The 24,497-nt window shown below is 43.6% G+C and overlaps 1 protein-coding gene across 1 annotated transcript; it reads left to right on the top strand.

The window, feature by feature from the left end:
• Positions 1-23,036: 23,036 nt before the first annotated feature.
• Positions 23,037-24,249, top strand: LOC311231981 (WD repeat domain phosphoinositide-interacting protein 2-like; the record flags this gene model as incomplete). The annotated part of the gene is made up of 1 exon (XM_084318628.1): positions 23,037-24,249. The coding sequence occupies exon 1, from the start codon at positions 23,095-23,097 to the stop codon at positions 24,247-24,249; it is 1,155 nt and encodes a 384-aa protein (XP_084174754.1). The 5' UTR covers positions 23,037-23,094.
• Between the last annotated feature and the right edge of the window lie 248 nt (positions 24,250-24,497).

The raw sequence follows: 24,497 nt of genomic DNA, 5'->3' as shown, positions 1-24,497 counted from the left end.
GTGGGATTAAGTGATCGCCATAAGTCATTTACACCTGTAATCTTCGACCAATCCTTTAATGCTTTAGATGAATTATTTTGTTCGCTGGAAAAGGCGAGGTAAGATTTGTCCATCCTTGGATTCCAAATGGCATTCAAATCTTCACCTATTATAAATGAGTAATCGGGAAGGTCTAACATTGCATTGGTTAGTGTAGAGAAGAAACCCTCTTCGTACAAATTTGGGGCATATACCGCTGCCAACGCTATTTTCCTGTTATTGTGTACAATCATAGCTATAGTTATACAACCATCTGCATCCGACCATACTCCCTTTAATTCAATATTTAACTTACGTCTAACGACTATGGCTACACCTCGAGTTCTCGTACCAAAAGAAGAGTGACTAATATTATGATATGTGTTGTCCGCTAACGTATCTATGTCTTTCTCTAAAATGTGCGTTTCGCTTAGTAGAGCCACGTCCACATGTTCTTTTTTCATCAGTGTGAGCACGCTTTTGCGTTTGTGTTGTTTATTTATCCCACCAGTGTTCCATATCATTATATTCAAACTAGCCATGTTGTTGTGTAGTTTTTGGTAATGCTGGTAGTGCGAAGCTACAATAGATGTATATCCAATTATTGAGGTCCCGTTGAGAGCCGAGCTTAAAAACATATATATATACAAATAAAAATCCCCTTTTCCCCCCTCTCCCAGAGAGTCGTACAGGCCTGTGTTCCATAGACACATCCTCCGCGTATGACTCCCTCCCTTAGGCCACCGGATTGCCCAAACTGAGCTTTGTAATCCTACTCTTCCTATGCTAATTGCCATAGGATCTAACATTTTCATTCTAATTCAATAGAATGTCGCTTTTGGTCTTGCGCCTTCCCTTAATGTAGTAAAATATTATGAAAAATGAAAAAAAGAATACCTTCATTGATATATTCATTTGAACCTTCTACTAACTTATGTAGGAAACATCAGAAAAAGGAAAAGATTGGAGACAAACACTAACACCTTAAAATGAAGAAAAATAGAAAAGAACAATGTAAGATAAAAAAAGGGAGTGAGAGCTAAAATAAAACTCAACGTGGAGAAACCACTAAAAGAAAATTGAATACATAGATAAAAGAGAAAAACAGAGATTTTTAGAGCTACATTGTGCCAATCTCTAAATCAGTGGAGTGATTATTTAAATTATTAGAATAACCTTGTTGTGCTCATACATTTAGGTGTGGCTGATTTTTTTTAAAGCCTTATTAAGGCCTGATTAAAACTTCAGTCAATTGATCATATGCGTATACACACCGGATGTTAATGTTAAAGTTGCAGGCCTTCGTTGTAATGGTGCATTATATTCTAGAAAGTTGTAGAATACCCTAGTATATACAAACAGACTGCTGTTATGTTCCAGAATGATCTTCCTACCCAGGGTTCATGACTACTAGTATTTTCGGGATATTCCTTAGTGTCCCAGAGCAGTCGAGCGATGAGCCCAGAATATTCCAGATTGTTCACAGTGTCAATGATATATTCTTGTCTCCACGGAGACCAGAAGTCTGTAAATATAATGCATTACGAACCATATTATACACCTTGTGCCTTGGTGTTGCCGGCATGCATATCATCTGCTACTTTTGTTGAGTCGTGGTAAAGTCATTCTAATACTGAAATACAAAGAGAAAGAGAGAGATGAGTAGGCTTATCTGGTGCGAGACAGTGTTGCGTTCTGCCCTGGGGGACCTGCTCCATGTAGATTCAAGTATTCCTCTGCGTCTTTAGGCGTGCGCAATCCTTCCCTCCGGCCGTCTTTTCCCACGATCGATAATAGTGCCGGGTATATTAGCCTTGGTCTGAGGCCACACTTGAACAATTTCTGCATCACCTCCTTGTAGGGGAAACGCTGAGTGATGGCCTCTTTGCATAGATCTTCGTAGATAAATATTGAATTTTCACCATATTTCAGTTTCCCCCTTTGGTTGCGTGCAACTCTGATGATGTCATCTCTTATTGCCGTCTTGCGCAGAGTAACAATGATGACTCTTGGACCGTTGCCTCTTTGTTCTCGAGTACCGATTCTGTAACATTGGTCCACTATCGGCTCTGTGGTTAGAATATATTACCCAAAATCTCTGTTAACACTGTTGGAAACTTGTCATCTGTGCAATTGACTGATTCATCAAGTCCCACAATGCGGATATTATTTCGCCTGTAGTAACGTTGGGTCTCGAGCAGCCTCTCCATCGCTTCATCTTTGACTTCTTGTATTTTCCTCCGACATGCTTCTTCCACCTTTTTTATCTCCTTCGTTAACTCTATCAATCCATCGTTGACGTTCTTCTCGTTCTCTTTGACTACCCGTGTAATTTCTGTCACCGTATTCTCCACTGTCGTGATTCGCACGGACTGTACAGTGACCGCTTTCATAACTTCTTTGAATTTAGCATCGATGTGTGCGACGTGTAATTTGAAAGCTACCATCTGTTCCTTAATCAGGCTAGTCAGAGAGTTGAAGTCGGGTTGTGTAATTGCACTGCCTGTGTCAGTTGATATTGTAGGTGCAGTGATGGGACCGATGGATTTGTTGGCTATTATCTTCTCAAAATCCTCTGCTTTGTCCTTCACGGTACTTTTTCCTGTCGTTCCCGTTATGTTGTCCTCTATTGTCTCCCTCTCGGAGCCAGTCGCCGATGGTCCCGGTATATTCTCCGTTATATTCCCCCCATCGGGGATTGTCAACAACGGATCTGCCGCCGCGTCGCCTGTTATTTTTTTTGAACGTGTCTCAATCGTCGCCGTTGGATTTACTGCTTCGTGTTTCTTTCCAATCTTTTTCTTATCCTTACCATCCATGTTGAGTCTTTATGTCTTTTGATATAGTTAGTAGAAGTTCCTATTAATACATACAATGTGGTTTAATCTCATTGGTATTTGTTAAAATAATGTTTTTGAACGAAATTAACGGTGACGGGAGCGGAGCTGTTACCAAACGCGTGCGCTCCATATTGTAGCTAAACCGGAAGTCAATACTATACTATTCTTAAAGTGACCTTTCCTTAGTGGCCATAAGTGTGGGCGTGTGCAGCATGGGTGTGTGCTTGCTCATGTTAAAGTGGCTGCTAGTGTGTGAGCGTGTACAGTGTGTGTGTCGTATGTATGCTCATGTGTGCTTGTGTGTGGAGAGTTCAGTGTTCAAGGCTCTGATGGCCTGGGGGAAGAAGCTGAGCCGAAGTCTCTCTGTCCTAGTAGCTGGTGTTCGCTGACCTCAGCAGCATGAACAGGCTGTTGTTGGGGTGGTGAGGGTCTTTCATTATTCTGCAGGCTCTGGATTTGCACCTCTTGTTGTATAGAACCTGCAGGGGTGGTAGTGCAATACCCGTGGTACGCTCGGCTGAGCGCACCACTCTCTGTAGGGCAGGGGTCTCAAACTCGCGGCCCGCGGGCCAATTGCGGCCCGCTGGATGATATTTTGCGGCCCCCTACTTGACATCAACGTTTAGTGTTAGTGCGGCCCGCGCGCAACTGTTTGCCGCGTCGTTGTGCGAGTTGGATGTTTTATTTATTTTATCACTTGTAGGCTACCATAGCGCAGGCTCATGGCAGCAACGTTACGTTAGTGACTTGGTTGAAACGTGATTCCGTGTGGAAGGAAAATATATCCAGTGTGTATGGCAGGCATCCTCAAAATTCTCCGCTCATCTCCTCTGCAAGCACTTCTCCACTGTCTGTGACATTCAGCGCCCCGTCAGCGTTTCTCCACCCCCCCCCCCCACCCACAGTCTGCGAATCAGAGCAGAGTAGGGCGGGTCTTCACGGAATGCGTGTTGTCTTTCAGCGGGTCCCAGTCAGAGCGAGTTGACAGCGCATCGACAGGTAGTCTAATCTGCAGGTACTGTAGCTAGTAACCTCGTTCCCAGTTGTATCCCTGTGAGATAAATGTAGCTAGTAGCCTAGTTTCGCCAGCAGGCAGTTAGTAGAAAAATGTGGCATGTTCAAAGAAAGTAAAAGAAAAGTCGACAGTGAAAATCGCTGCAATTCAAAGCTGCATGGACTGAAAAATATGCGTGCATCCTCCCAGCACCAAGAAACGGTAGCTCTTGTGAAGAGTGTATCGTAATAGGGAATAAGGGTTTTACCTTAAAAACCATCTATCTAAGCTACTCTGCGTTGTGTGCTGTTTATACCTTAAAACCTATTACTAATAAGACCAACACGGTCTGTAGGACGGCAGAGGAAAAAGCATCAATGAGGAGGAGAGGTTTTCTATTTCCCAGATCTGTTTTTATTTCAAAGTCCAAAAGTGAACAAGAATCGTCTGGTTCAATTAAAATGGAATGTGCAATAATATCAATGAATTCAAGCACTATGCCGCTTGTCATTAATACTAGACTAATCAAAAGTAGTTTAAAGAATAATAATCTTCAATGGAGCCTCGGTGGTGGAGCCTCGTTGAGTTGTTGATTTCTTGGTTGCCTGGCGACAACAAAGAGATTGTTTTCTCGTTTCAAAAGAGCTTCTTCTTCGTCTGTTCCCGTTTCGCCGTCCTCTTCCGTTGGGAGTGGTGTGTGTGTTCTGTGTCTCGGGTGTTTTCCACACCCCCCTTTTATCAATGAGCTGAAACCTCTCAACGTGAGGTCATCAGTGACATCACACATTTGGTCTCATCCAATCACCAGCATTCACAGTTCAAATCTCAAGGGAGGTTGGACTTAGTCCAACTGTTTCATTTTTCATTGTTTCAAATCAAATTAATATAACTAGTTCAAAGTAGGCTTAATACTTTTAGTATTAAGCCTCAAAGTATTCATGGTTGAATTCTGCTTAATTCCCTAAACACATACATTCTATTTTTGTCTCAAAAGCATTTGGTTCTAGATGAGAATCACTGTTTGTCTCATCAGCCTAGTTTTATAGCATTGTAATCATTCCTTTTAGCTTAAGTTAAATAGCTACTAACAGTTATATTTAGTTATCATTTAAAATATGTCCAACTTGATTCAACCAAGGCTTAATTGTATACTTCAATGATTCTTCTCCTATATACAACATTGTTTCATATCATCCCATTCATCAGCCTTTATACAGTCCAACAATAATACTTGCAGGTTGTTTCACACTAATGTAAGTATATTAAACCAGTAAAAATACATTTAAATTACTTGAAGATAGTTCCTCCTTAAAACCTCCCCTGACCAGCTGTCTATCTTCTGTGTCACAAGACAGCTAGATAACAACTACATGATATATACTCATCCTTTGTTCCAACATTTGGCCAACACCCGTTGTAAATAGAGCTTCTGTTGACCACCCATTGTCTCCGTGCCTGGTCACATTCCAAACCCCCTCACACACACCCTATCCTGAGACCAGTCTTTAATTACATCATGTTCCCAGTACTTATGGTCTCTTATTAATCATTAGCTTTTATATACTAAAAGTGTATTACAGTCATTTTGCCCATAGTAAAGCTTACTTTAATTAACTGACTATCTATTGCAAAATACCTATTATCTGCATCCAAGATCTGTTCTCCTGTAACTCAAAAAAACCTTTATCACTCTTTTGCACTTAATCTCTTTTGGGGACAGTTCCACAGTATGTTTTTAGGAGCTATATTTATCAAAATATACGACAAGTGGCAATTTGAAACGCCACTATGAAACAAAACACAGTTATTTTGATGCAGCCTTTCCTCAGAATTCAGTGCTAAGAACCACAAAAATAAATGGAATGAAATCATATCAAGCTGCAAGCAGAATTATTGTTAAAGCTATGTCACAATGAGAAAAAGCAACAAAGTCCTCACTCAGTGGCATGGGTGTTGGCTAAACACAAGAAGCCATTCTCTGATGCATAAATAATAAAAGAATGTGACTGAAGTGATGGATACCATGTTTGAAGGCAAACAAAAGCAAATCCTCTTCAGATAGCACAGCAACCAGAATAACTGAAATACTGGCTGATGATTTGATTAAACAGCTTTGTAAAAAAAAATGCACAGTGCATTACCATAGCTGTGGATGTGTCCACTGACACCACTGAGAATGCTCAGTTGCTGGTGTTTGTGAGTATTTTAGTGAGTTTGTGAGAAGATTGGATCAGTTGTACTTTTTTTTTGAATACTTTAAACCCTTTTTTTGTGGAATATTTGATGCGGCCCAGCCTCACCCAGACTCTACCTCCAGCGGCCCCCAGGTAAATTGAGTTTGAGACCCCTGCTTTATGGCCTTCTTGTCTTGTGCCGTGCTGTTTCCATACCAGGCAGTGATGTTTCCAGTCAAGATGCTGTCTACAGCTCCGGAGTAGAAGGACTGGAGTATCTTCCCAGATACTCTGAACTTCCTTAACTGTCTCAGGTGGTAGAGGCGCTGCTTCGCCTTTTTTACGACTGAGTCTATGTGTGTTGTCCGTGTCAGATCCTCTGAGATGTGGACCCCCAGGTACTTAAAGCTGCTCACCCTGTCCACGGTAGCCTGTTTATCCTCAGTGGTGTGTGTGTCTCCTGCTGTCATCTCCTATAATCATGGAATCAACAATGGAATCAACAATATCTATATGTGTGCTTTGGAAGGACCACCCTTGTGCACCCCTGGGGTCTTTTTCTACTTTTTTGAAATATTTTGAGTGTGTGTGTGAGCACAGCGGTGTCTGTGTTTATTATTATTTCATGAAATTGGGTAAATATCTTAATTTTACATATATGTTCATTGTGTGAAAAGCTTATAACATGAAACACTCTAGAAAAATAGTTACAGATTTAGTGACTTGTTCACCCCTAGTTACTTTTTCTACTCCCATCCACTTCAACGTTAAAACGGCATTTTTAAGCATTTTTAAATCTGCTCTCATTCGTTAAATTCTCGATATAAATATAAAAAGCAGTGTTGTACAACACAGTCAGTGAGCAAGCTTTCGACCAATCCGTCAATCAAAGACCCATGATGCCGATTTCGAACACAAGGTGGCGTAATAACACTGCAGACCACCGGCTACTAACCATGGAAGAGGCCGGGGGAAAGTGGCTGCTGGCTGCTGCTGCAGCCACAGTCTACTGCTCCGGTGTGTGGGTGTGTGTGTGTGTGTGTGTGTGTGTGCAGATGAAAGAGCAGCACGTTCCCCTGAAGTGGGCCAAAACAATATTGGGGGGGGGGGGTCGTGTGTGTGAGATACAGATACAGGTCATGCACAGAAGCTTCAATCATGTACGGCAAAGTGGGCCAAAACAATATTCGCGGGAGGCAGTGGTTGTTTACGCAGGTGCGACTGATGAAAGCAATTGTTCGGTGAGGTGGCCCGTTGTTTACAGTTGCCGGAGGGCAGGCTTGTAAGCGCTGCGGGCTGACGTGCTGCAGCTGGAAGCATCTCCCGGAGGGGGACGCGTCGCTGGCCGATGAAGTTCTTCTTGAACATGCTGCCTCTACAACGCATTGGTGCTGTTGCAATATAACCAGGCTGGAACGTCGGGAGGAAGTACAGACGGAGGCTATTTATCGACGAGATGGCAACCAAGCTTCTCATGCCGCAGGTGGCAATCCGAGAGAGGTTGCCCCGCGGGCACCGGCAGCAGCGGCGAGACCACCACCGTGCCGTGCGCTTAGCCGGTGATGGTGGTCGCTGCTGCTGCTGCTGCGCCGGGCGCTGTGGGAAAATAACCCGAATGGAGAGGCAATGTCACATGTGCACTAAGTCAGTGTGCAAACACCACAGTGATTGCGTTTGTAACACGTGTAAAATAAAATGAAAGAAAGAAATCTATTTGTCTTTTTTCTTCAGTATGTTGTAAACGTGCGTTTCGCCATGTCCAGACCAATATGCGTAAATTCTTTTTTCGCCTCAACGCCGTTTCTGGCCGAACTAGTCATCGAATCTTTAATATTTTTTTTTATTCGTATTCAGAGGTAATTCGTCGAGATATTTCTAATTGGTATTTATCAAAAATAAATATGGGAAATATGGTCAAAAACAACATTTATCCGTTTTTTTCGAACCGCTGAGCGCTTAGTAACGTTCGCCTCAACGCCGTTTCTGGCCGAACTAGTCATCGAATCTTTAATATTTTTTTTGATTCGTATTCAGAGGTAATTCGTCGAGATATTTCTAATTGGTATTTATCAAAAATAAATATTAGAAATATGGTCAAAAACAACATTTATCCGTTTTTTTTTAACCGCCCGCAGTCAGTTGACCACTTGGTAACGTTTCGCCTCAACGCCGTTTCTGGCCGAACTAGTCATCGAATCTTTAATATTTTTTTTTATTCGTATTCAGAGGTAATTCGTCGAGATATTTCTAATTGGTATTTATCAAAAATAAATATTAGAAATATGGTCAAAAACAACATTTATCAGTTTTTTTCGATGAAAAAACACGTTCTATCAAACAAACACAGGTTTGAGTGGTTATAATTCATAAATATGAGTAATATGTTGAGAGATATATTGAGATTATACTATTACTGTTATGCACATAATGTGAGTATAATGTGCAGCTGGTTGAAACGCTGGGATATTATGTATAAAATGTAGAAATTAATATTTGTATGCAGGTCGAATATACTTTGCTCACAGAGCGAGCCCACTTGTGTGAGTTCTGTCACCAGCCAGCTAGTTCACTGTGATTGGTCACGCCCCTCTGCTCCCGGCTGCTCACTGGCTCGCTCTGCCATGGGAGGGGCTCTTGTGTTGAGAAATATACCGGCAAATAAGTACTGTACCCCCTCTAAAAATATGAGTTATAACCGGTCCACTCTAACGTTAGACTCTCGGCTATTTCTGACTGCTATTTCTGACCGAAATAGTCTACCTTTCTTTTTTATAATGGCAGATTCTTATTCACAGGTATTTTGTCCCGTTTTGATATGCTGTAAAGTATTGGAAAAAAATAATAGATATATGGTGAAAATGGCGGGTTATCAGGGTTTTTTCAATAAAAACTGACGTGGTATCAAACAAACACTAATTTAAGTGGTTAAAATTCGAAAATATGTGTAATTTTTTACAGATATCTTGAGAATAGGCTATGAATGTTAAACATGGGTAAAAAAAATTTTTTAAATAGTAAACAGTTAAAATTATTTGGCTTTAAACATGATGTATCTTTTCCTCTCTTAAGCCCAGTGAGCTCCCCCATCGTTAGGCAAGCACAAGGGTAAAGGAAGACGCCCACATTTTGGGAAATGCGCTTACCGTCTTCTCCAGAGTCAGACAATTTCCTTTCTGTGAGTTCAGTAGAACGCTATCAGGCCGCAAGCTAGCCATATATATATATATATATATATATATATATTAGGGATGTCCGATATTATCGGCCGACCGATATTATAGGCCGATATCGGCAGTAAAATGTGATATCGGAAAATATCGGTATCGGTTTAAAAAAAAAGAAAAACAATAACAATATTTGTTATATATATATCCAGTGAAATTATTAGTTACCTGAAATTATTCAGTTTTTTGGGGGGGGAAACCCTGCATATATCGGTATCGGTTGATATCGGTTGATATCGGTATCGGAAATTAAGAGTTGGACAATATCGGAATATCGGTATCGGTAAAAAAGCCAATATCGAGCATCCCTAATATATATATATATAAACAATCATAAAACGATGCGACAGTAAGTCGTTTTCAGTTTCGTTAGTTGTTTATTTCCATTTTCCTGAACCCTCGAGCACTTGCAAAGAGATTAAATGAACATGTTCTCCACATGTTTTATTTTTGAACAGATACTTTCTGAAATATAATGCAATGGATTCGCCGCTCCCTTTTCATCTGGTAAGGTGACCAAATGCAGGACAGCATGTTGCTTTTGCAGGACAGTAAAGTAATAATACAACATGTGAGCATAAAGGTTTACATAATGTATAAAGTGTTTGATCTAAATATGAACATTTTGATTATTGTTATTGTAGAGGTAGAAGTAGAAAGCCTACATTATTTAGGTAATAATTAGGGATGCTTGATATTGGCTTTTTTACCGATACCGATATACCGATATTGTCCAACTCTTAATTTCCGATACCGATATCAACCGATATCAACCGATACCAATATATGCAGGGTTTCCCCCCGCCCAAAAAACGGAATAATTTCAGGTAATTAACATTACATATCTCTTGTTGTGGAATTAACACAACATTATGCATACTTTTGACAATAAATAAAATCAGAATTTGTTCTTACTTGCTTGCCTGGGTAAATAAAGGTTATAGAAATGTAAAAGAAAATAAATATATATTTAAACCGATACCGATATTTTCCGATATCACATTTTAATGCCGATATCGGCCGATAATATCGGACATCCCTAGTAATAATATAAAGGTCCAGTCCGAATGTTCTTTTGTGATATTTATTCCAAGCTGTCAAGTGCAATACAGGTCCAATGCTCATTATCCTACCTAAGTAGCACCCGCATAGGACCCTGCAGGTGAAGGTCTGACTGCCTGAATGAAAAGTAACCCACATTATAACAATCATTAATTAACTAATTTATTAAAAAAACTGGTCAAATGGCTGAGCAGCAGAAACACTGATAACAGAACAGAAATTTAGGCTGATAGAAATGATGTCTTCATAGTTGTTACTGAGCCATAATGTTAACACTCCCAAAACACAAATTTGGAAAATCCTAGACAAAGTGTTCAGCACCATGGAGATTGTGGTGTGCGATAGGCCTTTTGAGGAATTTATATGCTTTGCCAAACCGCTTCTTAGAGCCTTCTGACAAAGAGGATGTTTATAAAACTCTTTGCACGTCAGAAAGAAATTCGCTTTGACTTGAATCTCGCTCCTCACGAGATCCACGCTGCATCACTTGCTCCGGTCTGTCCGCTCGCTGGTCATGACGGAGCACAGCCTCTCCACGAAAGCATTTGTGTGAGAGGAATGCTTAGGGAGAAGCTGACGAGATCGATATCCCTCAGTGGAATCCCCCCGACTTCACACTGACCGCCGCTGCCATCTCCCTTTGATGCTATTTATACAACGGCATGCAAATTTCTCTATTCTGATTGGCTGAAACAGTCCATTTACACGTATGTATCCTTCATAATCCACGCTCCTGGTCCCAGGACCCGCCCACCACCGAATCACATCACTCCGCCGGATCACTCCGTCGGAAAAAACAAGATGGCGGACAATAATCTTTAACAAATGGATATGTTGATAGCGTCATAACGACTAAATATAAAGCGATTCTGTCAAGGGGAACGTGTTAGTATTTTAAACAATGTTGGATGATGTAATTGATGGGTCTTGACTCAATCTAGAACAAAAGAAAAATCGCGGATTGATTGATAGATTAATTGATTGATTTAAATTTCTTCCTTCCTACTTTCCGACTGCAGCGTTCTCTCTCACACTGTCCCGACGCTGGCGTACCCACAAACACACACATACACACACACACACACACACACACACACACACACACACACACACACACACACACACACATACACACACACACGCACACACACACTGTGACACACACACACACACACACACACACACACACACGCACACACACACACACACACTCCTGTCTGCAACAGCAGGGGAGTCAGACTGAGAGAGAAGCAGCGCTGTTTTAAGTGAGCATGGTCTATTGAATTGATTGATTGGTTGATTGCTAATTTTATTACTGTACCCCTGGTTTCCAACTGGTTAAGTTTAGGCTAAAAGAAATAAATAAAAAAATAGGGCGAAGAAAACGTTTTTTTCCTATAGGGCAAAGAAAACGTTTTAATAAATTTTCAATCAATCATTCCAATAATACACAGTTGGATGTGTTAGTTGGTTGGATGCACTTCAAGCTGCTTCCACATGAGGCAACTTCTCTCAATCATTCCAATAATACACAGTTGGATGTGTTAGTTTGGTTGGATGCACTTCAAGCTGCTTCCACATGGAGTTGTGGGAACTACTTTTTCTGGCGGATGGTTTTTTCAATAAATCTTCGATTAATGTGTGTTTATTGTATAGAAATAAGGTTGGATGAATCTGGCAGTTGTATAAAAGCTTTACACCACGTGCAGTCGTGATTTGTGACCAATAAACCATGCCTAGGGGGGTCTAACGACCCTCGGCTGCGCCTCGGGCCTAACAACCACCCCTAGGCATGGTTTATTGGTCACAAACCACTCCTGCGTGTGATGTAATGCTTAAATAGAGCACATCTTCAGCTGGAGCACAGAGGCCAATGAAATAAGCTGCCGCCTTGCAGCGCACAACAACACAGCCTGCATCCGGTAATCAGCGGTGTGTCTCTCTGGCTACGTTCACACTGCAGGCCAAAGAGGCCCGAATTAGATTTTTTGGCGACTTTTTCACAACAGTGTGAACAGGACAAATGTATTCTGATTTGGGCCACTTTCATACGTGGTCTTAAATCAGATACAGGTCTGAATCGTTTTAATTAGCTGACCTCCACTGTATTCAATTTATAAAACGTTAATTTGATTTATAATTTATAAAAACAGAATAGAATATGTATTAATCATTTCACAACTGGGTAGGAACAGCATGCTCTTTTCAATTAAGAGGTGGCTAGCATCATGAAGAGATGACTTAGGCAAACACATCATTTTCCTCAAAAAGTGACATAAGCTGGGGCGCCAGGGTGGCGCACCACGTTACTGCACACACACACACACACACACACACACACACACACACACACACACAAACACACACACACAAACGCGCGCACGCACGCACATGCACACACACACACACACACACGCACACACACACACACACACACACACACACACACACACACACACACACACACACACACACACACACACACACACACACACACACACACACACACACACACACACACACACACACAGCCATGGCTAATACTTTGACCTCAATCTGCAATGCCAATGTTTGACCAGTTTGAAGTGAAACATTTTAGGAATTGGTAACAGGTAGGCTCAAATGCACAACACGGAAAACAGGAGAATGTTCAACCCCGTAGGGCATTTAATAATACGTTGCAAAAAGTGAATAAACACCAGTGCGGTGTGTGTGTGTGCGTCTTGAGCCTGGCGGGCGGATGACCGTGACCGGTGGGGAGCACGGGAGTGAAGCAGGCCATCTTAAAGATGCAGAGGTGCGGAGTCTCCATCCATCAGCGTGATAATTTTCACGTGTTATGAGCGTGCCAAAGTGCAGGGAGTGTATGTGACAGACACAGGGTTAGAGACAGAAGGTAATGAAATGAAACCATAAACTGTTATTGCAGTGTCCTCCATGTTTACAACCATCTTCGTTATTGTTAATTAATTGTGCGCATGCCGGTCAATTCAGAAGCGTGACCAGTGACCACACTGATACTAGCCACATTTAAAAAAATATGTGAACAGTCAAACCAAAAAATCTGAGGAATAAATCAGAATTGAGCACTAAGGCTTGCAGGGGCAGCGAGGGGACACTCTGGCAAGCAGGCTGATGTGGAGGCTGCTGCTGATGTTGAGGAATTCACATCATTTGATTCTATGCTAGAAAATATACGATAATCTAGATCTAGACGACCAGACTTGACTTAAACCCTTTTGCTCTTTGGGGAGCATAGGTCATTCATGAAATCACTCCAGCTGGTTGGGCGATTTTCTCTGCTTCCTTCCATGATGTTCTTTCTTCCTTGAGATCTGCCTCAACAGACTTTCTCCAGCTGTTTCTGGGTCATCCTGACTTTCTCTTCCCCTGTGGGTTCCAGGTTAAGGCCTGCCTGGTTGTGTTGGAGGATGGTTTTCTCAAGGTGTGTCCGATCCAGCCCCATTACCTGCGTTTGATTAGGGTTTCAAGTGGTTCTTGTTGAGTGGTTTTCCAGAGCTGTTAGTTTGTGATGGTGTTTGGCCAGTAGATTCCCAGGATGTGTCGTAAACATCTGTTTATGAAGGTTTGCAGTTTGTTTGAGGTTGCTTTTGTGGTTCTCCATGTTTCTGCTCCGTATAATAGACCTGATTTGACATTGGTGTTGAAGATGCAGAGTTTGGTCTTTGTGGAGATGTGGTTTGAATTCCATGTTTGCTTCAGTATTAAAAATGCTGTTCTTGCCTTCCCTATTCTTGCTTTGATGTCTTTGTCGCTGCCTCCTTCCTTCCCCACGATGCTTCCCAGGTATGTGAAGGTGTCCACCTCGTCCAGTGCTTCTCCGTCCAGTTGTACGGCCTCTTCTAAATTGTGGTTCATCTTCATCTCCTTTGTTTTTGCTTTATTGATGTGTAGTCCTGTGGTAGCTGCAATTGTGGCAAGTTTTGTGAGTTTGGTCTGCATTTGTGTTTGTGTGTGTGAGAGGAGGACTATGTCGTCGGCAAAGTCCAAATCCTCTAATTGAGACCACATTGTCCACTGAATGCCCAGATTTTGTTCGGCTGTGGTTTGTTTCATGATCCAGTTGACTGCCAGAATAAAGAGGAAAGGGGACAGTAGACAGCCCTGTCTGACTCCTGTCTCTACTGTAAAGCTGTCTGTGAGCTGGCCGTTGTGTATTACTCTGCAGGATGATTGTAGGTACAGCTGTTGGATGATGGTTATGAACTTCGTTGGGATACCGCAATGTGCCATGAGTTTCCATATAGTGTCTCTGTCTAGACTGTCGAATGCTTTGTGGAAGTCGATGAATGTGAGGTGGAGAGATGTGTTCCATTCCAGGGTCTGTTCTATGATAATGCGGAGGGTGGCAATGTGATCTGTACATGATCTGTTCTGTCGGAAACCTGCTTGTTCTTCTCTGAATTCTTTGTCCACTTCTTTGGACAGTCTTTCCAGGATGATTCTGATCAAAATCTTCCCTGGCACAGATGTGAGCATGATGCCCCTGTAGTTGTTACAGTCCTTCAGGTTGCCTTTTTTGGGGAGCTTCACCAGGTATCCCTCTGCCCAGTCTCTTGGCACCTTTTCTTCATACCAGATCTGTCCAAAGAGTTTGTGGAGTAGTGTTGTTACCATTTCTGGGTCTGCTTTTATGGCCTCTGGGGGTATTCCGTCAGGTCCTGGTGCTTTATTGTTTTTCAGTTTTTGAATGGCCTTTTTTATTTCTTGTTTATTGGGCTTGTTGGTATTGACCGGTAGGGAGTGTAGCGCTGGATGGATGTTGGCTAGCGCTGTCGGTTTGGGTCTGTTCAGTATGTCTCTGAAATGTTCTGCCCATCTCTTCAGCTGAGCCTCTTGCTTTCTGAGTGTTTTTCTTTCTTTGTCTAATATTGGTCTGTCCGGAGTTTTGCGTTTATTAGCCAGTTTCCTTGTGATGTCGTAGAGTTCCTTCATGTTGTGTTGAGCTGCTGCTTCTTCTGCTTGAGTTTCCAGGTTGTTGATGAATTGTTTTTTGTCGTTCTTGATGCTCCTTTTTACCCGCTTGTCTGCCGTGGTGTAGTCTTGTTGTGCTTTTACTTTTGCAGCTCTTGTGCGACTATTGTTGAGTGTGTCTTTGGCTTGTTTGCGAGTCTGAATTTTCTGTAGTGTTTCTCCTACCATCCACTCCTTGTGGTGCCTTGTCTTCCTCCCACATGTGTACTCACATGTCTCCGTCCATGCCCTCTTCATGTTCTGCCAACGTTCATCGATGGATTGATGTTCTTCCAGTTGGCTCAGGGGGTGGAACCGGTTTGAGAGGCTGATTTTAAATGTCTCTCTGGTGTTCTGATCTTGGAGGAGGCTGACATTGTACCTTGTACTGACTTTTTTTGCAGTGTTGGTGAATTTCTTGAGTTTTAACCGGAGAGTTCCTATCAGGAGGTGGTGATCTGTAGTTGCATCGGCTCCTCTTTTCACTGACGTCTTGGAGGGATCTCCTGAATTTCTGTCTGATGCCTATATGGTCAATCTGGTTCTCTGTTTTGTGGTCCGGTGAAATCCATGTGGCTTTATGAACTCTTTTGTGCGGAAAGACGCTGCCTCCTATGACCAGGTTATGGAATGCGCAGAAGTCTGTGCATTGTTCACCATTGTTGTTCATTTCCCCTAGACCATGTTTGCCCATTATTTGCTCTTTTCCTGTGTTGTCTTGTCCTATTTTTGCGTTGAAGTCTCCTGTCAGGATGATGATGTCTTTCTTTTTCTGCCGGTTGATGACTTGCTGTAGTATATCGTAGAAATTATCTTTTGCTTGCTGTTCTGCCTCGTTAGTGGGTGCATAGCATTGTATGATTGTGATTTTTTTGCTTTTGGTGAAAAATCTAGCTGTGATGATGCGTGCATTTATTGCCTCCCACTCCATGAGGGACCTAGCTGCTTCTCTTGAGAGCATGAGTCCTACTCCCTCTGTGCGTGGGGCATTGTCTTGCTCATGACCTGAGTATATTATTGTTTCTCCACTTGAAAGTTGTGCTTTTCCTGATTGAGTCCATCTTGTTTCACTGAGTCCTATTAAAGAAAGGTTGTACTGTTTCATTTCCGACGCTATCTGGGCGGCTTTACCGGCTTGGTACATTGTTTGAATGTTCCAGGAGCCGATCTTTGTAATGTGTTTATTTGTGAGAAGGGGGATCAGCTGGGCAACGTCCTTTCGGCTTGAGTTGTCCAGCACCATACTTGTCTGGGGAGACACCTTCCACGTCCAAACATCGCTGTGTATTTTCCATGAATGTTTCTGTAATAATTTTGTTCCGCTAAGCGGGTGATTGGCCCACCTAGAGGTGCTTTTTTGTCAGGGTATTGCTCCCTTAGCCCTTTGCCCTCTCAGGCCCACCGGGCAGTGGTGGAACGATTATTCGTCTGTTCCCTCACCCGAGACCAGTTTGTCATGAGTGACCCTACCAGGAGCACTAGGCTCCAGACAACATAGCTCTCAGGATCATAAAGACATGAAAACCTCTCCACCGCGATAAGGTGATGGTTCCAGGAGAGGTCGACCAGACGACCAGAAGGGGGGATAAATCCGACCCCCACGGCAGATAAAAAGGAACGACCAGAGGTAGGGAAATCCTCCTCCATCCCCCTCAGGCAAATCACACCCTGCTTAGCACCACACACACACACGCACGCACACACACACACACACACACACACGTGCACGCACGCACGCACGCACACACACACACACACACACACACACACACACAGACACACACACACACACACACACACACACACACACACACATACACACACACACACACACACACACACACACACACACACACACACACACACACACACACACACACACACACACAGTTATTATATCTTCTTGCACTTCAATAACAAAACAATACAGAAACCTGACCACAAGAACCCATCTTTGAATAATAATATTATTATTTTCTTCTTGGTTAATATGGAGTCAATATTAAACCTGACCCACTCTTGGTCACAATATAGTTCCAAACCTGACCTACTCTTGGTCACAAAGTAGCTTATCTTGGTCACAATGTAGTTTTGAACCTGACCTACAGTCACAATACAGTTCAGTCACATTGTCTAGTTCAGAAAATCTTTCTCAGAACTGCGCCAGGGTCAACTTGAAAGGTAATGGTAAATCAATATGGTACCTCACGTCTCCCTCCCAGCCACAAACACAGACACACATGCAAGCACCCACACACACACACACACACACACATGCATGCACCCATACACAGACACACACACACACACACGTACCTGCATGCACCCACACACACATGCATGCACCCACACACAGACACACACACATGCATGCACCCACACGCAGACATACACACACACACAGTTTCTCATACACGTACACACTTTCTCTCTGTCTCTCTGTCTCTCTCTCTCTCTCTCTCTCTCTCTCTCTCTCTCTCTCTCTCTCTCTCTCTATCTCTCTCTCTCTCAGACACACACAAACACACGCATACATGCACACACACACACATACACACACACACACACACGTGGCCGCACGCGCACAAGGCAATCTTTCAAAGACAGAAACAACTTTATCCTTCCCCTGGTACTTTGATGGCCTTTAAAGGCGTGCAGGCGGGAGGAGCAGACAACACCGTGACTGATATTTTGCACACACAGCGACGCTCGTCTCTCTCCTAATAGGGATTTCAATTGAATCCCTTAGTGGGGGCTTTAAAAGTCGTGCTGCTTGGATATCACGGCCGAGCACACACACAGAGCACAGAGAGGAGAGGCCGCCAGAGGCTCCGCGGCTTTTCATCATCATCAGGTGGCTTCTTCGTTCCGAAGGTTGCCCATCACTCTCCAACCCATTCTGTCCCCACTTCTTCTCTCCAACTCCGTGACTCCGCCTCTCACTCTGATCCAATCACAGACGTCGTTTCGAAGTGGTTATGCTTAGGCATTCTTTCGAAGTGGTTATGCTTAGGCATTCTTTTGAAGTGGTTATGCTTAGGCATTCTTTCGAAGTGGTTATGCTTAGGCATTCTTTCGAAGTGGTTATGCTTAGGCATTCTTTCGACGTGGTTATGCTTTGAGTTAGGGTTAGCCAATCGGAGAGCGTCTTTTTCTTCTTCGCTGCAATCAAAGAGCGTCTTCCTTCACAGAGGCTACGTTACAAAATCACAGGCACTCCACCTTTCAGCCGACTTGTAAACCTGTCCGCTGGTCGTGAATATGAAGGAGAATACAGAGTAGGTCGAGGAGACTCGTCATAATGTCCCCAATTTCAGTTACCCTTTTAGATACGAGTTGTTTTGGGGGAATGAGAATGAATACAACCCTTCATTGTAGACCATGTATACTCGCAATTTAAGAATGGGTACAAGTCACAGGCTCTTAGTCCATTCGGTAAGTCCGATCACGCCGCCATATTTATTTTGCCAAAGTATAAACAAAGTCTCAAGCGAACGCCGGTGGTCTCGCGAGAGGTTAATCGTTGGACCGTGACGTCAGAGGAGTCACTCCAAGCTGCACTTGATTGCACAGACTGGAGTGTATTCCGTGATAACACAGCCAATATTAACGAATACACTGAAACGGTGCTTGACTATGTCTGTACTCTGGTAGAAGAAACAATCCCCTCCACCACAATTAAAATCTACCCAAATCAAAAGCCCTGGGTAGACAAATCCGTCCGTGAGGCTCTGAAAGTGCGCACATCAGCATACAACACCGGGCTGGTGACAGGCAACATGGAAGAACCCAAGATGGCAAGATACAACATCAGGAGAGCAGTAATAGAGGCAAAACGGCGTTACAGGGATAAAGTTGAACTTCAGTTTGAACAGGCTGACTCTAGAGGCATGTGGCAGGGCCTCAGAACCTTGACAGATTACAAAGGCACCTCCCTCAAACTGAACAGTGACATCTCCTTAGCAAATGATCTCAATTCCTTCTATGCGAGGTTTGAGGCTGTGAATAAAAACACCAGCCTACAAACCACGACAATGGGGGGGGGGGGGGGTCTGCTGATGGAGACTCAGTGTTCAGGGTAACAGAGCATGAGGTGAGACGGATCTTTAAAAAAGTGAATATCAGGAAGGCAGCAGGACCGGATGGCATCCCCGGCCGCGTCCTAAAAGTCTAACCAACTGGCCCCGGTATTCACTGACATCTTCAACCTGTCCTTGGAACAGGCTGTCATCCCCACCTGTCTGAAGAAGTCCACCATCATCCCTGTACCTGCTTGCCTCAACGACTACCGCCCTGTAGCCCTCACCTCCATAGCCATGAAGTGCTTTGAGAAGCTAGTGAAGGGCTACATCTGTTCCTCCCTCCCCATCAGCCTGGACCCTCTGCAATTTGCATATCGCCCCAACAGGTCCACGGAAGACGCCATAGCCCATGTGCTGCACACAGCAGCATCACACCTGGACAAGAGGCAGGGGAACTATGTGAGAATGCTGTTCATCGACTACAGCTCAGCATTCAATACCATAGTCCCCTCCAAACTCATAGCCAAGCTCAGGGACCTGGGCTTGAACTATGACCTCTGCCAGTGGGTCTTGGACTTCCTGACAGGCAGACCCCAGGTGGTAAGAGCAGGCAACTGCACCTCCTCATCCATCACGCTCAACATAGGGGCCCCCCAGGGCTGTGTTCTGAGCCCCCTCCTCTACTCCCTGTACACACATGACTGCGTAGCACAGCGGAACAACAACACCATCATCAAATTTGCTGATGACACAGTAGTGGTGGGCCTGATCTCTGCCAACGACGAAAGGGCCTACCTGGAAGAGGTAGAGAACCTGTCACAGTGGTGTCAGGAGAACTGCCTCTCCCTAAACGTCAGCAAAACAAAAGAGATGATTGTGGACTTCAGGAGGTCGGGGGTCAAGGACTACAGCCCCCTCAGCATCGACGGGGCACCGGTTGAGAGAGTGAACAGTTTCAAGTACCTCGGAGCCCACATATCTGAGGATTTGACATGGACCACACACATTGACAGTGTTGTGAAGAAGGCACGACAACGCCTCTACTTCCTCAGGTGCCTGAGGAAGTTCCAAGTCAGTCAGAAGATCCTTAGGAACTTCTACTCATGTACAATAGAGAGCATCCTGACTGGCAACATCACCTCCTGGTTTGGGAATAGCACTGCACAAGACCGTAGCAGACTACAAAGAGTGACACGTTCAGCCGAACGCACAATTGGAGGGGGGCTTCCCACCCTCCAGAACATTTACAACAAGCGGTGCAAGGGGAAGGCTAAGAGAATTATTAAGGACTCGAGCCACCCGAACAACTGCCTCTTTGAACTGCTGCGGTCAGGCAAGCGATACCGGAGTCTTAAGTTGAGCACGGAAAGACTCAGAAGAAGCTTCTATCCCCAGGCCATCAGGCTGCTAAACGAACAATAAACACTATGCAACAACCATCAAATGCACACAGCACACACACCCACACGCACACACTCAAACAAACAACACACTGCAGCACCCACTCTCCACACGTTAGATCACACAAACACACTTTATATTTATTGATAAAGGATTTGCACTACAACTCGTACACCTACTGTAAATTGTACCTAAATTGCACCTCATCCCATTTCTGCCTTGCACTATATAGTATTGTATATTAGTACATTATTGTATATTATATGGTAACTCAGTTACGTCTATTCTGCATCGAACATTGTACATATGTCTATACTGAACACTGTGACCTCATTTTTTTTTTTACTTCTAATTTACATGCTATACTATGTTATTTTATTTCATACTTATCTTGTCTTGCACAGTCTCTGGAGCGCAACAGTAAGAAGCATTTTGTATAAAAGTATTCTGTACTTCTGTATGACAACTATTAAAGAAACTTGAAACTTGTATCTTCACTGTTGAATATAAAATCCTGTGGTGGTTTTTGAATGGAGAAATCCATAACGCTAGACAGCGGCAACAACGCAAGCGACTTGCTACAAAACAAATGTATCCAGAGAAAATGATTAAACGTGATGTTATTTTTATGTTTAGTGTGTCTGAGGTGTGGAATGTGAGTTTTAAAGATGTGAAATGAACAACAATGTATGCGGTGAGTGATTGCCGTGGTAATTAAACCACTGGATAGGGTTACGTGTAGTAGGGGGTCAGGTCTTGTTAGTTGTCATTATCAAGATGGCGGTGGAGTGAGAGGACGTGTTATTGTTATACTGGTGGTAATTGTCTCGGGACAGAATGGTACCTCAGTTACAGTGCAGCAGAAGAAGAAAGGAAAATAAGCATATACACCCACAGATCATTACAACAACAAAGAAACACAGGAATATTATATAATTAGAACTACTATATAATGTATGTATATCAGTATAATGATGTTTAGTCCGGTGCATACAGTTTATTCGATATTTATGTATGATAAAGAAATGTATTGGCTAAGTATGTGCAACGCATATTTAAGCAAGTTGTGATGATGTGTATGATCATTTGGGGGCGGGAGGGGTATTTGTTGGTTGAACAAATTAAAGAAACATGGGTTTCTCCAAAACATACGGTTGAACTTTTTGTTTGATCGAGGATGCATGCTGTATGCCATGCTACGCTGCCCCCTCAACAGATTCCTATTATTCAGGGGAGAACCTATGGAGTACCGGCTATTCATCAGGGCCTTTGAACACGGAGAGGAGGACAAGACAGATAGTAACAGAGACCGGCTGTACTTCTTGAAGCAGTACACGGATGGGCAGCCAAGAGAGCTGATAAGAAGTTGTCTTCACATGGAATCAGAACAAGGCTATCCCGAGGCAAGGAGGCTCTTGAAAGAGCATTTTAGAACATAGAACCTTCTAGAACGTTTGTGGTGATGTCATAGTAGGACTTTCTAGAAAGTAAAACATTCTAGAACCACAGTATGATGTCATGATAGAAAGTTATGGAAGCTTCGTGATGTCACCGTATGATGTCATAACCGAACATTCTAGAACCTTTGGGTCTCTACATAAGCGAGTGATGTTTGTATTGTGATTGTATGACAAGAGGAGCAGAGAAGAAGGAGACAGAGACGGTAGAAATGTGTTTTGAAGATGAGAAGAAGAAGAAGAGGAGTGTAAACTTTCTCAAGTGTGGGCGAAGCAAGAATTGTGGAGGGCAGTAATACGCCACGATGCGTCTACACTGCCGGAAATTCAAATAAGAAGAAGAAGAAGAACGGCAGTTTTGCATCTTCGACCAGACTGAACTGGACTGAATGGATGGACTCAACAATGGACTGAAGCCAAAAGCCAGCAGGTGGATTTACGGCTTTCACATTAGGAAGGAAATTTCATGTGTCGAGTCGGCTGTGATTTTGGAGACTGGGAAAATACAGTCTTCTTACCTTGTAGTAGTACTTGTAGCTTGTATTAGTACTTGTAGCTAGTAGGAGCCACTTGTAGTAATATTTGTAGTAGTGACAGGAATATTTAGGAAAGTAGATTTAGGACCACTTCTCTAAAGAGAGACTTTGCAAATAAACCATTTGGATATCTTTACTTTGCACTGGAGCGGCTGTGGACATTGCTTTTCTTTATCAACGGACGACTACTCACGAGTAAGTAATTTGACCAGTGGAGTGGATCGTCGGCCCTCACATTATTATTATAATTCTTTTTTCAGTGCAAAGGGTGGCAGGGAACAAGGCAGGACCGATGGCTCTGTGAACTCAAAACTACCCAGCCTCAGCCCAAACCCCAGCCCAACTGCTGCTCTTTCTCCCAAGGCTTTATATATATAGATGGCGCCGAGCCCATGAACTTGGCTAGTCAAAGCGGGGACGCTGGCGGGAGCCAGCTCCTCTTCGCCAACTTTAACCAGGACAACACGTCCTTAGCTGTTGGCACAAAATCAGGATACAAGTTTTTCTCCCTGTTGTCTGTGGACAAGTTGGAGCAGATTCATGAATGTAAGGACACGGAGGATGTGTGTATTGTGGAGCGCCTGTTCTCCAGCAGCCTGGGGGCCATCGTCAGCCTGAAGGCCCCCAGGAAGCTGAAGGTCTGTCACTTCAAGAAGGGAACTGAGATCTGCAACTACTCCTACTCCAATACCATACTGGCTGTCAAGCTGAACAGACATAGGCTCATAGTGTGCCTGGAAGAGTCGCTGTATATCTACAACCTCCGAGACAGGAAAGTCTTACACACCATCAGAGAGACCCCGCCCAACCCTTCAGGTCTGTGTGCTCTCTCCATCAGCAATGATAACTGTTACCTGGCCTATCCAGGAAGTGCCACCATAGGAGAGGTTCAAGTGTTTGACACAGTCAACCTGCGGGCAGCTAACATGATCCCGGCCCATGATAGGCCTCTAGCCGCCCTGGCATTTGATGCCAGTGGAAGCAAACTGGCCACCGCCTCAGAGAAGGGCACGGTGATCCGCGTGTTCTCCATCCCAGAGGGACAGAAGCTGTTTGAGTTTCGACGGGGAGTGAAGAGGTGTGTGAGTATCTGCTCCTTGGCGTTCAGTATGGAAGGCCTGTACCTGTCTGCCTCCAGTAACACAGAAACGGTCCACATCTTCAAACTGGAGACTCAGAAGGATAAATATGTGCCAGCGGAGGAGCCCACCACGTGGGGAGGGTACCTAGGAAAGGTCCTGATGGCGTCTACTACCTACCTGCTGGCCCAGGTCACAGAGATGTTCACTCAGGGACGAGCCTTCGCTACTGTACGACTGCCCTTCTCCGGACACAAGAACATCTGTGCCCTGGCTGTGATCCAGAATATTCCGAGGTTGCTAGTAGCAGCAGCTGATGGCTACCTGTATCTATACAACCTGGACCCTCAGGAGGGAGGGGAATGCACACTTGTGAAACAGCACAGATTAGACGGCAGTGCTGAGCCATCCAATGAGATTCTGGAGCAGGGGTCACATGATCGCCCTCTGGTGGCACAGACCATGTAAGAGGCAAAGCTATATATATTTAGGTTATTGTATTATATGAATGTTTAATATAATTTAAAAAAATACAGTTTTCTTACCTTGTAGTAGTACTTGTAGCTTGTATTAGTACTTGTGGCTAGTAGGAGCCACTTGTAGTAGTATTTGTAGTACTGACAGGAATATTTAGGAAAGTAGATTTAGGACCACTTCTGTAAAGAGAGACTTTGCAAATAAACCATTTGGATATCTTTACTTTGCACTGGAGCGGC

Source organism: Notolepis coatsorum (genome assembly GCF_963971535.1).
Source record: "Notolepis coatsorum genome assembly, chromosome: 1".
NCBI classification, from domain to species: Eukaryota; Metazoa; Chordata; class Actinopteri; order Aulopiformes; family Paralepididae; genus Notolepis; species Notolepis coatsorum.
The sequence above is the reverse complement of the archived record's forward strand: the minus strand, read 5'-3'. Positions and strand labels throughout refer to the sequence as shown.